General features: G+C 38.7%; 1 protein-coding gene across 3 annotated transcripts; it reads right to left on the bottom strand.

Moving 5' to 3' along the window:
- Positions 1–1352: 1352 nt before the first annotated feature.
- Positions 1353–10935, bottom strand: LOC115111325 (solute carrier family 2, facilitated glucose transporter member 11-like). 3 transcript variants are annotated; one of them, XM_029637258.2, is made up of 13 exons: positions 10646–10935; positions 10191–10295; positions 9578–9676; positions 8673–8833; positions 8242–8366; positions 7951–8080; positions 7690–7838; positions 6933–7120; positions 6239–6349; positions 2767–2868; positions 2421–2496; positions 2024–2151; positions 1353–1847 (listed from the first exon to the last, which is right to left on the bottom strand). In XM_029637258.2, the coding sequence occupies exons 2-13, from the start codon at positions 10257–10259 to the stop codon at positions 1650–1652; spliced, it is 1536 nt and encodes a 511-aa protein (XP_029493118.1). In that variant the 5' UTR covers positions 10260–10295; positions 10646–10935; the 3' UTR covers positions 1353–1649. The 3 variants fall into 3 exon arrangements, with proteins under 3 accessions (XP_029493118.1, XP_029493119.1, XP_029493117.1); XM_029637259.2 differs by lacking the exon at positions 10191–10295; XM_029637257.2 differs by having other exon boundaries at positions 10191–10935.
- Between the last annotated feature and the right edge of the window lie 1776 nt (positions 10936–12711).

The following is a 12711-nucleotide window of genomic DNA, read 5'->3' on the forward strand; positions in this document are numbered from 1 at the left end:
TGCAAAAATGTGGCAAAGCAATTCACTTTTTGTCCTGAATACAAAGTGTTATATTTGTGGCAAATCCAATAAAACACATTACCGAGTACCACTCTCCATAATTTCAATCATAGTGGTGGCTGCATCATGTTATGGGTATGCTTGTAATCATCAAGGACTGGAGAGTTTTTTTATGATAAAAAAATAAACCGCAAAATCCTAGAGGGAAACTTGGTTCATTCTGCTTTCCACCAGACACTGGGAGATGAATTCACCTTTCAGCAGGACAATAACCTAAAACAGGGGTTCGTAAACATTTTCAGTCAGGCCCCCCTTCCAGCATTGGGGAACATCACGCGCTCCCCTTGTGCGCATGCCACATCTTTTTCTATGGGCACAAGCACTGTTCATGACACAAACTGTTCAAACAGTTTTGCAAAATATTTTGCAGGTTTGCACTAACCAATTTCTCAATTGTACCTTGTGCATTATATTGTTATTACATTCTATTAGTAAGTTGAAAACCGGACTGAGTGTGCCAGTTGGAGCTCTCCCCCTCGCCCCACAGTTTGGGAACCGCTGATCTAAAACACAAGGCCAAATCTACACAAGTTGCTTACCAAGAAGGCAGACAGTTTTGACTTAAATCTACTTGAACATCTATGGCAAGACCTGCAAATTGTTGTCTAGCAATGATCAACAACCAATTTGACAGATCTTTAAGAATTTTTTTAAGAATAGTGGGGAAATGTTGCACAATCCAGATGTGGAAAGCTACTTAGACTTACCCAGAAAGACTCACAGCTGCAATCGCTGCCAAAGGTGCTTCAACAATGTATTGACTCAGGGGTGTGTATACTTAAGTAAAGGAGATATTTGCAAACATTTCTAAAAACATTTTTTCACTTTGTCATTAGCTAATTTCTTTATTATATTTCAATATTACCACTTGTATTATATTATAATGCTGCAATGGCATTTTTTGTCCTATTGACCATGAATGATTCCTTTGTTCAGTTTCTAGACAGCCTCTTTATCACATGCCCTGGCCTGGCCATATGGCTGTGATTCTGTTGATTTTAATCTCGGTAATCCAACCTCAAATTAAACATTGAGTAACTAAAAAGTAAGTAAAGTAACAACACATTATGACTACACTAAAATATGATGCTGTAAGTGTGTAAGCACAAAAACATTGAACTGAGTGCTGGTTTGTTTGGAGATTATTTGGGTGGGAGTATGGTATGGTCCAGTTAAATCCGTGAAATCATAGATTGCCTCACATATGAAGTGGGCTGCAAACTTGTAAGCCTCTCTCCATGTGTTCATTTAGGAGACTGAGGACAGATTTGATTGGAAATACGGACTTGGAGGATAGTCATCTCAAAATGTATTTTATTCATTCAAAAGGTTAATTGGCAGATGTTTGCAGATACAGATATAGATCAAATGTCAACACATTTTCCAGTAAAATTCTTATAATATAATCCTGAGCAGCTAATACCAAATGACCAGTATATGTTGTTTCCCGTGTTCCAGTTATCATGTCTACTCTTCAAAATCACGATCCCTGACAAAGAATGAACATTCTGGAACTTTAAAAAAATCCATATGACAGGGAGATATTCATAGTGTGGTACACATTTGCAGCAAACACTGGAAGCTGTGTTTCACAGAGGGGTTGACAACAACGTTGTACTTGGGCTGTGGTCAGCTTTGGAAGCCTTCCTCTTTTCTCCAGACTGGAACTCTGTTTGGATCTCCAGGAAGGTTTTGTTCTTCGTCTCGGGGACTACCAGGAATATGTATACAGCCACCAAGACACAAACAACCAAGAACACCAGGAAACAATACTGTTGCAACTTAGTCTGTGGGAGTAGAAGAGCAGACCAAATCCATCTAAAGCCAGCTCAAAAAACAACCATATCCTAATTCCATATCAGTCAACGGTACTTATATAAAACTAATCTGATATCAATACGTATAACCTAACAGTAACCACCTTATTTTAAAGGTTAAGTATCACGAAACGGTTGGAACCTACCACAATGAATGGAAACGCCATGCCAATGAAGAAGAAGCTGAGCCAGTTCACAGACCCTCCGATCATGTATGCAGCAGGCCGTGTGGTTTGTGTGAATAACTCTGTGATCAAGATGTTTGTCACACCACCTGCAAAGGACAAAGTGCAGGTATAGCAGGGTTGGGGTCAATTCCATTTCAATTCCAGTCAATCCAAAAAGTAAAACAAATTTAAATTCAAAATGTTCTAATTGAAAAGCATTGAAAATAATTTGAATTTCAGTGTGCTTCCTGAATTGACCTAAAACCTGAGCCAAAGTGTTAGTTTTAAATTGATTTATAATCAGATGATAAATAATATTGCTGCGAGATCACACCATACTGGAATAGATTAGTTATACGTAAGTTCTGTAGGTTACCTGGTCCCAAGCCAAAGCTCAGTATGAAAGCAAAGACACATCCCATACTAAGATAAGGTATCCATGGGCCTGCTCCCTGTGTTCAAGGAAAGAACACACAATAAAATCATAAACAAACTAGTGTTCCCAAAGTGGCCACCCAAGCCACATTCAGGGTTGGCAACACCAACGTAATTTATTTTATATAATTTTTCTTATGGTAACACACAAGGGTATAGAAACATACTATTGCTGACGTTACAGAAACTAGCAAGTCACATTTAATAATGCATAAGTGCAATACATTTATCTTTTTCTGATTAAAACATTTACACAAAATGGAATTGTTTGATCAAAGATGCTTTACTTGGAAGGTGAGGGTCAGAGTGAAGCAAATACACCAGAAAGCCATAAGGGTGTACCCTCCGATGATAAGCACTTTTCGTCCCAGAGATTCGATCAGCATGCCCTGAAAGACACAGCATCTCACATGACATACCAGCAGACAAGCCGTGGAGAAATATATGATCTTCTTAGTTGAAAAACCTAATTAACACGTTTCCAGTCATAACTAGTATCACACCACTGGTATCTTCATTAAATACAGTGCATTCGGAAAGTATTCAGACACCTTCACTTTTTCCACATTTTGTTACGTTTTAGCCTTATTCTAAAATTGATTCAATTGCTATTTATTCCTCATAAATCTACAAACAATACCCCATAATGACAAAGCAAAAACAGACATTTTTGCAAATGTATAAAAATAATAAAAAACCTGAAATATCACATTTACAAAAGTATTCAGACACTCTACTCAGTACTTTGTTGAAGCTTATTTGGCAGAGATGACTGCCTCAAGTCTACTTGGGTATGACGCTACAAGCTTGGCACACCTGTATTTGGGGAGCTTCTCCCATTCTTCTCAAACTCTGTCAGATTGGATGGGGAGCGTCGCTGCACAGCTATTTTCAGGTATCTCCAGAGATATTCAATCGGGTTCAAGTCCGGGCTCTGGCTGAGCCACTCAAGGATATTCAGAGACTTGTCCCAAAGCAACTCTGGCATTTTCTTGGCTGTGTTCTTAGTAGGGAAATTGTCCTGCCGGAAGGTGAACCTTTGCCACAGTCTAAGGTCCTGAGAGCTCTGGAGCATGTTTTCAAGGAACTCTCTGTACTTTGCTTTGTTCATCTTTACCTTGATCCTGACTAGTCTCCCAGTCCCTTCCGCTGAAAAACAAACATCCCCACAGCATGATGCTGACACCACCATGCTTCACCGTAGGGATGGTATTGGCCTGGTGATTAGCGGTGCCTGGTTTCCTCCAGACGTGACACTTGGCATTCAGGCCAAAGAGTTCAATCTTGGTTTCATCAGACCAGAGAATCTTGTTTATCATGGTCTGAGATTCCTTTAGGTGCCTTTTGGCGAACTCCAAGTGGGCTGTCATATGCCTTTTACTGAGGAGTGGCTTCCGTCTGTACACTTTACCATAAAGGACTGATTGGTGGACTGCTGCAGAGATGGTTGTCCTTCTGGAAGGTTCCTCTCCACAGAGGAACTCTGGAGCTCTGTCAGAGTAACTATCAGGTTCTTAGTCACCTCCCTGACCAAGGCCGTTCTCCGCCGATTGCTCAGTTTGGCCCGGCGGCCAGCTCTAGGAAGAGTCTTGGTGGTTCCAAAGTTCTTCCATTTAAGAATGCTGCAGACATTTTTTTCGGTGCCCATCCCCAGATCTGTGCCTCGACCCAATCCTATCTCAGAGCTCTAAGGACAAATCGACCTCATGGCTTGGTTTTTGCTCTGACATGCACTGTCAACTGTGGGACCTTATATTGACAGGTGTCTTCCTTTCAAAATCATGTCCAATTGAATTTACCACAGGTGGAGAAACATCTCAAGGATGATCAATGGAAACAGGACACAACTGAGCTCAATTTTGTGTCTCGTAGCATAGGGTCTGAATACTTATGTAAATAAGGTATTTCAGTTTTTTTGGCTTTGTCGTTATGTGACATTGTGTGTAGATTGATGAGGAACATTTTTTATTTAATCAGTTTTGGAATAAGGCGATAATGTAACAAAATGTGGAAAAAGTGAAGGGGTCTGAATACGTTCTGAATGAACTGTATGTTAATCCTTGCAAATGTATTCATAACCCTTGGATTTCTTCACATTTTGTTGTGTTAAAAGTGGAATTAAAATGGAATTAAATTGAATCTACTCCAAATAATCTGTAATGTCAAAGTGGGAAAAATCTTTAACTAAGGTTAATAAAAATGGTATGACTAAAATATAGTCACTGCATAAGTATTCAGCCCCTTTGTTCAGGCAAACCTAAATTAGTTCAGGAGTAAAATTTGGCTTAACAAATCACACAAGTTACATGAACTCACTCTGTGTGAAATAATAGGGCTTGACATAGTTTCTTTATGACTAACCCTTCCTCTGTCCCCAATGCATACAACATTTGTAAAGTCCCCCAATAAAGTATTGAATTTCAAGCACAGATTTAACTACAAAGACTAGGGAGCTTTTCAAAAGCCTCATTGAGAAGGGAAGTGATTGGTAGATGGTAACAAAAACATATCAGACATTGAATATCTCTTTAAACATGGTCAAATTAATGATTATGCTGTGGATTATGTATAAAACCACCCAGACACATCAAAGATACAGTCGTCCTTCTGAACTGAGCTGCAGAACAGGAATTAAACTTCTCAGTGATGTTACCATGAGGCCATTTGTGATTTTAAAACAGTGACAGAGTTCAGTGGCTGTGATGGGAGAAAACTGAGGGTTGATCAACGACATTGCACTGACGCTACAATAATGACTTAAATGACAGAGTGAAAAGTTGAATACAAATATACAGCATAAAAAAACATTTAAAAAAAACAAGCATCCTGTATGCAACAAATCACTAAAGTAATACTGCAAAAAAAACATGGAAAAGGAATAAACTTTTTGGCCTAAATTCAAAGCCTTGTGTTTGCCCCAAACATAACACATCACTGAGTAACTACCTCATTATTTTCAAGCATGTTGGTGACTGCATCATGGTATGGGTATGCTTGGCAAATACTGGGGAGTTTGTCAGGATAAAAAGAAATGGGATGCTGCTAAGCACAGGCAAAATCCTGGAGGAAAACCTGCTTCCGTCTGCTTTATACCAGATACTGGGAGAGGAATTCACCTTTCAGCAGGACAATAACCTCCAACAAAAGGCCAAATATACACTAGAGTAGCTTATCAAGAAGACAGTTAATGTTCCTGAGTAGCCAAGTTACAGTTTTGACTTAAATCTGCTTGAAAATCTATGGCAAGACTTGAAAATGGCTTTCTAGCCATGATCCCCAACATCTTGACAGAGCTTGAATAATTATGAAAAGAATAATGGGAAAATGTTGCACAATCCAGATCGCTGCCAAATGTGTTTTTAACATGTATTGACTCAGGGAGCTGAGTAGTAAAGTAACAACCATATTTTTGTTATTTAATTTCTATTACTCTAAAAAATACAATAAAAATAGTATTTTGTGTGGATTGTTGACAGAAAATTACAATGAAATCCATTTGAATCCGACTTTGTAACACAATATAATGTGAGGAAATCCAAGGAGTATGAATACTTTTGCAAGGAACTGTAAATCATAGAATAAATATGTTCTATGAGAACAATATTGTGGGAATACCACCATAGTATGATGCAATTTGTGATCAGTCATGTGGAAAAGAGGCATGGGGTTGCGTGACAAAAGCTCTGCAATATACTCCATGCATGCTTATAAATACTTGGATATAAAGTATCTGTACTCTGAGCAATAGTTGACACTTACACAGGTAAGGGCAGTGAGGCATTCACAGGCTCCTGTGCCCACAGTTACGTAGGGTATGTTAACCTCTGGAATTCCAGCCTCCTCAAACACATAATCTGTATAGAAATAAATCTTCAAGAGCGAGAGAAAGAGAGAGAGTTATAGAAAACGAATTAAACACAGGGGCTTCATAATATACCCTATATTGTAAAGTGTATACCATACCGTACACTCTGACAAAAATAAGCTTTCAAAAGGGTTCTTCGGCTGTCTCCATAAGAGAACCCTTTTCGGTTCCAGTTAGGACCCTTTTTGGTTCCAGGTAGAATAATTTTGGGTTCCATGTAGAACTCTCGCGTTAAGTTCATATAGCCTCCAGGACATGCAAGTTGTTATAGAGTATATAGACTATACAGGGCATACATACACTCTTAGGGAAAAAAAGTGCTAGAACCTAAAATGGTTATTTGACTGTCCCCATAGGAGAACCCTTTGTAGAATCAATTTTGGTACTAGGTAGAACTTTTTGGGGTTCCATCTAGAACCCTCTGTGGAAAGGGTTCTACATGAAACCCAAAAGGGTTCTAACTGAATGGAATATTGTACATTTAAACCAACATCTTCTCATCTCAGCTGACTTGAGTTTATACTGAGAAACATTGCAGCCCTAAGGGCTCATAGGGTCATGTGGTGAATTGGTCTGCTGCTGACGTACAGCGTTGATGCCGTTGAGCTGCTGGGCGGCATTGATCAGGATGATGGTGAGAACTTGCCAGCGGAGGCTGCGGTCCATGAACAGCTCCCAGGGCTTTTTGGGTTTGATCCCCATAGCACTGATCCTCTCCCTCTCCATGTCCTCCCGCTCGCGGTCAAAGTTATCTGTGCCGTGGAGTTGCTTCATCGCTGTCCACAAGGAACACAAGACACAGCTCACATGGTCCCTCTCCTCTCCACAGTTAATTTGTTATCCCTCACACTCATAACAAACAGGAATCCACTCATTCACCCAGCCAATCAAATCAGACACAGTGGGATACACAGTAATATTTCTTTAAGAATCAAAGATTGTGTCACTAGAGAGACATTGCCTAGCAGTGTAACCTTCTGTTATAGTATGTACTGCAGTCATATGCTTGACCCGGTATATCTCTGAAATATTTCTACAATTGATGTTTCAGAGTTCCGACCCTTCTGATCTGAGATAAAGGTGGAATGATCACCCTCTCCAAAGCTTCCACTATGTGCACCATGTCAAATCAATGTTCAGGGACTGAGAGTGACGCAGCTCAGCTCTCTTTTTTTTAGATCAATGATTGTAGGTTACGATATAGGTTTGCACACTTTGTTCTTTCCTACTTTGTCACTGAAACAACTTTTTTCTGTCAAAATAGTGTAAAGCACGATTAATGTTGTTTTAAGACAAGATGTCAGTTCTTATGTGAGAGGGATTTTTACATGTGATTGAAACATACCGGTTCCACATCCAACGTCATCCCCTCTGTCGATTAGCAGGTAGCGAGGGCTCTCTGGGAACCAGGGTAGTATGAGGAGCTGCAGGAACGCTGGGATACAGGTGGTGGAGAGTAGGATGGGCCAGTACTCTTCTTTACCCAGGAGCTCACTGCAGGATCATAGACACATTTAGTGTGGGAACGCAGACAAGACATTATACACAGTCTTCATTTCAAAGTACTCTGCGAGGTAGGCTTTAGTCCAGGATCATCTTAACTTACTTAAGCCCAATCACCTGTCCAGTAAGGATGCCCCCAGTGATGAAAATAGAGGTCCCCATCGCCATGGCGCCACGAAGTGCCCTTGGAGCGATTTCCCCCAGATACAGTGGCTGAACGCAAATGCCAATGCCTGCAAATCAGCAGATTGTTAGAACAAATTGCGGCACATTGACTTACAGGCAAGACAGAACCTTCAATACATCTATATTTTTCAACACACTCATCTTAGAAATAAAGACTGCAAACTGCTGATGTCAACACTTCACTTGACTAACTAACTGACATATTTACCCGCATTTACTCCTGTGAAAAATCGTCCAATTATGAGCAGTTCAAATAATCCAGTGGGATAGCTCAGGCCCATCAACAGAGCAGCCAGTAAGGCAAATGCATTGTTCATCATCAGTGTCCCTTTTCTGTGACACAGAGAATATTTGAAAAATGAAAGGAGAGCCGCACACTCTAGGCGCTCAGATACAATAATTGAATAACCTAATATCCAATGTTTCAACAGACAAGCTATCTGCACCAGGGTATAGAGAATATTTGCCATTAATACAACATTTATTGAAAGTGCCTTGTTCAGATAGAAAAAATACATACAGTCAAATGGATATTGCTAAAATAGTAATAATAGCCTATGAGTAAAATTGGAGACTGACACAAATATCCAAATGGGAATTATAGCCAGTAGCCACTATTAACAAAACACTTCTCTATACCTCCCAAATTTAATAGCCAGTGTTCCACCAATAGTCGCGCCAATAAATCCACCTATTGTGAAAATGGACACGATGCTGGACCACAGTAGAGTGAGGTATTGCTCTGAGATGTTCTCTTCATAGCGCTCCAGCCAGGTTTGGTTGATGAAATTCTGCACAGACTGGACAAAGAAGGCATCCCTTACTCAATACTGCCTTGAAAAGAGAATGCATTGCTCACAGCTGAAATGTAATCATAATTTGCATTATTTTAGTATTATTATACAGTTGTAAGATCTTAATTTGATCACTCTTTTGTTGCTGACAATCTTCCTGCACCGCAGACAATGCTTGATGAGCTTTGTGATTTACATAAATTCATTGAAAACCTACAGTTATATTAATACTATTGTACTTTTCATGTAACCTACTTTTGGCAATGCAGCTAATAGCATAAACACCGATGAAGCAACATTATGCACTAAATGTTTAAATCCTGTTAATGCAGGATTATTTTGTTGTGAACATATAGATCAAATTAAAATCCTACATCTGTGCCCCTGAATGTGTGTGAGAAATGTACCAACCACACAACAGTTACACAACAGTTACACAAGGCTACTGAAATTAATTGGTAGAATTTTTTTTTTTTTATTACTCAAAAGAGTATTCTTGTTAGTGTTAAATGATTAGTCAAGATTCCCTTGTAGTGTGACCTAAGATTGAAATGGAATATAGTCTCCAGGGTTGCATGTGACTGTGACTGTTTTCTGAACACACAGGCGTGGTTCAATGAGGGAAAAATACAAATTATTATGCAATGTCCTCATCATCATCTCATCAGTTCAATAACAACTAAACCTCTCCTCTTTAGCTATATACGTATAGTCAATTTAAGTAGACAAATATTGACAATAATGTCTTACCTTGGTGGGGGAATTGATGATCGAAATATTATAACCATATTGAAAGGTTCCTCCGATGCAAGCTGCACAAATTGCCAGTAGAAGGGATGTGTTAGGACACTGAAACCAATAACACACATAATTGGTGGATTAGCATTCCATAATATGTACATAATCTGTGCAGTAGTACTCTTCAACATTCGTTATTAACAGAAAAAGGATATCTTCAACAAGAGCAGCCTAATCATTATCATATTTTACTATTATATAGCTTTCAGAAGTTCAAATGAGGCACAAGTACAGATCAACTATATTTTAGCTAAGGTTATTAATTACAATAGCCAAGTGTAGACAATGAAGTAAACTATAGGTTTCTTTAAATAAGTTAATAATAATTTCAGGCCCCATTTGCAGATGAAGGACACGTAAAACAGTGGGCTTAGTTGATATGCATTATAATACATTTATGTAACCTATAATTCACGTTTAAACTGTCACTACAAGCAATTGTAATAATAATAATAGTAATCATAATAGTAGTATTTATAATAAATTGTCATTACTGTGTTATTACTGTTGTCATTATTATTACTAATATAGTAATAACACATTGTTATTGTATTATTATACATACCTTAATTTTCTGTTTTGTTTCCGTGATACCTTCAAGCAGAGGTTGATATTCCGTATCTCTTTTAGTCATTTTGAGTCCTGTACTTTGTTTAATCTATAGATTTTGCTGTCAATCAAAATGCATTTATCTTACAAGTGCAAAGTTTGCTCTAACGTACTCATCCTTAAGCAGAGTGCCGTTCGAGAATGTGGTTGATGCGCAGTAAATATACTGATTATAATACAATTGATCAGCTGTTTTAATCAGTGTCCCATCGTCTGAGCATAACATCGAATTACAGTCTAAATTAATTCTGCACTCTTTACACAGCAACCATTGATTATGACTGTGTGAAAGGCATTCCTCTCTCACACACTGGTTGCAGATAATCCATTCTGTGTGGATATCATCATCAAACAGGCTATTTTTTTGATTTGTCATTATATCAATAAATAAAGAAAATCTGTTATGCCTACCCTTTTCTTTAATTCTGCAGACTCTTCATTACTATCCATGTTTGGTTAATTGAGCCAGAACATTCAATAGGCACCATTAATGAAAGTTAGGCAACTGCAACCTACTTCTGGATTAAAAAACCTAGGCTCTTTATGGCCTGGTAACAGCCAAGGGCACACAGCAGTTCTAATGTGTGACTCCATTGTAGCCTATGCTGTATACTTATCACTAGGGCGTTTGACAGCACACATCAACATTATTTTACTCTGTGCTACCAGTAGGCCTATGCAGTACATTCACCTCAAGCTGATGTGAAACAAGTTAAGAAATTGCACTCTCCACTGAGGTTGACTATCCATTATTTTGATGTACATGTACAAAAAAATAAAATAAAAATAATAAGCAGTAGAATATAATATGGAAATATGGGATTTCACCCATTTTCATTAGTGAGGCAATTTCCCTCTTTGATCATAAAGACCTCATTGTTTGTGAAGTCAAGTGACCAACAAAGCTCATAAGCCTCTTCTTGGTCAGCAGCATGATCATTTAACTGTTGCCAGATAGGCTCTACATGTTTTGGCTATAATACCAATCCTTTCTATTTCTAAATACATTTTCACAATGGGAAAAAACTTAAACATATTTATTCAGTATTGACTAGCATATTGAGCCTATGGGGACTAGATACCTTTTATTCTATCCTACAATAACCTTGCATGTTTACACAAACATTAGACTTAGAATGTCAAAATGTCTAAATTCTTAGCCAATTTGTAGACAAAAGAGACCCTTGCATTAAGTTACTTATATTATTTGATGTATAGCCTACTAAATAAATACTGTAAACAGTTCTACTTGAGTTTCTAAACCCAGACGTGCAACATCGCAAGACTTCCGGGAATGCTTGCGAAGCATTCCACGATTACCAGGCCGAGGTTTGGGGTTAGAGAAGTCAATGAGATAAGCAAAACATTATTTCCTTAGTTTTTAATTTTCTCGAAATCTAAAGGCACAGCCTAGTTTCGAGCCAAACCTTTATGTAGCTGAACATGTTTTGTTTTTAGTCAAAAACAACTATGCAAAATATGCAGTTCGGCGCGAGACGACTGTTAGACTCGATTATATGTATCTGAGTTTAGCTAGACAACATGACATCGCCTACAAGCGTGATCGGGGATTTTTATTGAAGAAGCAGTTTCTGCTTATCTTCATACTATACTGACTGTTTTAGGTACTACTGTCAGACATTTGCCTGGCAATCCAGACTCCTTGCACCAACCAAACTCTATTCCACGCCCACGGACATTAGTTTCTTCTTGCTGACCACATCGCTTGCGTTTCATTCAAACTGCTCGTGCGGTCAACGCGCGTTTGCTTAGCCAGGCGCTAAAATATAACTTTATTCTATTTTTGACACATGATGCGCTGCAAGTCCCGCCTATTCCATCTCATCATTGGTTTGTAGGAGCATATGCCAATTGGCCCAGCGTCGTCCTGGTTTGGCCAGGGTAGGACGTCATTGTAAATAAGAATTTGTTCCTAACTGACGGTAAGCCGTCATTGTAAATAACAATTTGTTCTGAATCAAGTGAGAACTGTTTTATGCATGCTCAGTTCTTGGGTGTCGGGGACTGCGCGAGTGGACGTTTGAAATGGAAGTGGTTCTTTTTAAAGGGAAAGGTCCTCAATGAAATTGACCTTAAATGTGAAGAATGATACATTTGCCTCTGTTAGCCATCAATTAGCCTATTCATTTATATGCCATTGTAGGCTACTGTAGGCTACCATTTGATACAATATATGTTGAAATGACAATATCACTGGAGCTAATTTGCAAGTTAATTTGTGCCAATTGTATAGCCTACCTGGAGCTGGCAAACGGGTTGAATAAATATTTTTTTATTCAACTAGTTAAGTCAGTTAAGAACAAATTCTTATTTACAATGATGGCCTAGGACCAGTGGGTTAACTGCCTTGTTCCGGGGTAGAACGACAGATTTTTACCTTGTCAGCTCGGGGATTCGATCTAGCAGCCTTTCGGTTACTGGCCCAAAGCTCTAACCACTAGGCTTCCTGCCGCCCC

This window comes from Oncorhynchus nerka, linkage group LG27 (assembly GCF_034236695.1).
Source record: "Oncorhynchus nerka isolate Pitt River linkage group LG27, Oner_Uvic_2.0, whole genome shotgun sequence".
Lineage (NCBI taxonomy): Eukaryota > Metazoa > Chordata > Actinopteri > Salmoniformes > Salmonidae > Oncorhynchus > Oncorhynchus nerka.

Coding starts and splice junctions, on each gene's coding strand:
- LOC115111325 (XM_029637258.2), bottom strand. CDS start 10,259: ATGACTAAAAGAGATACGGAATATCAACCTCTGCTTGAAGGTATCACG. Junction 8,834..9,577: donor TCATCAATTCCCCCACCAAG/GTAAGACATTAT, acceptor TTCTTTGTCCAG/TCTGTGCAGAATTTCATCAA. Junction 8,367..8,672: donor CTGGCTATTAAATTTGGGAG/GTATAGAGAAGT, acceptor TCTGTGTCACAG/AAAAGGGACACTGATGATGA.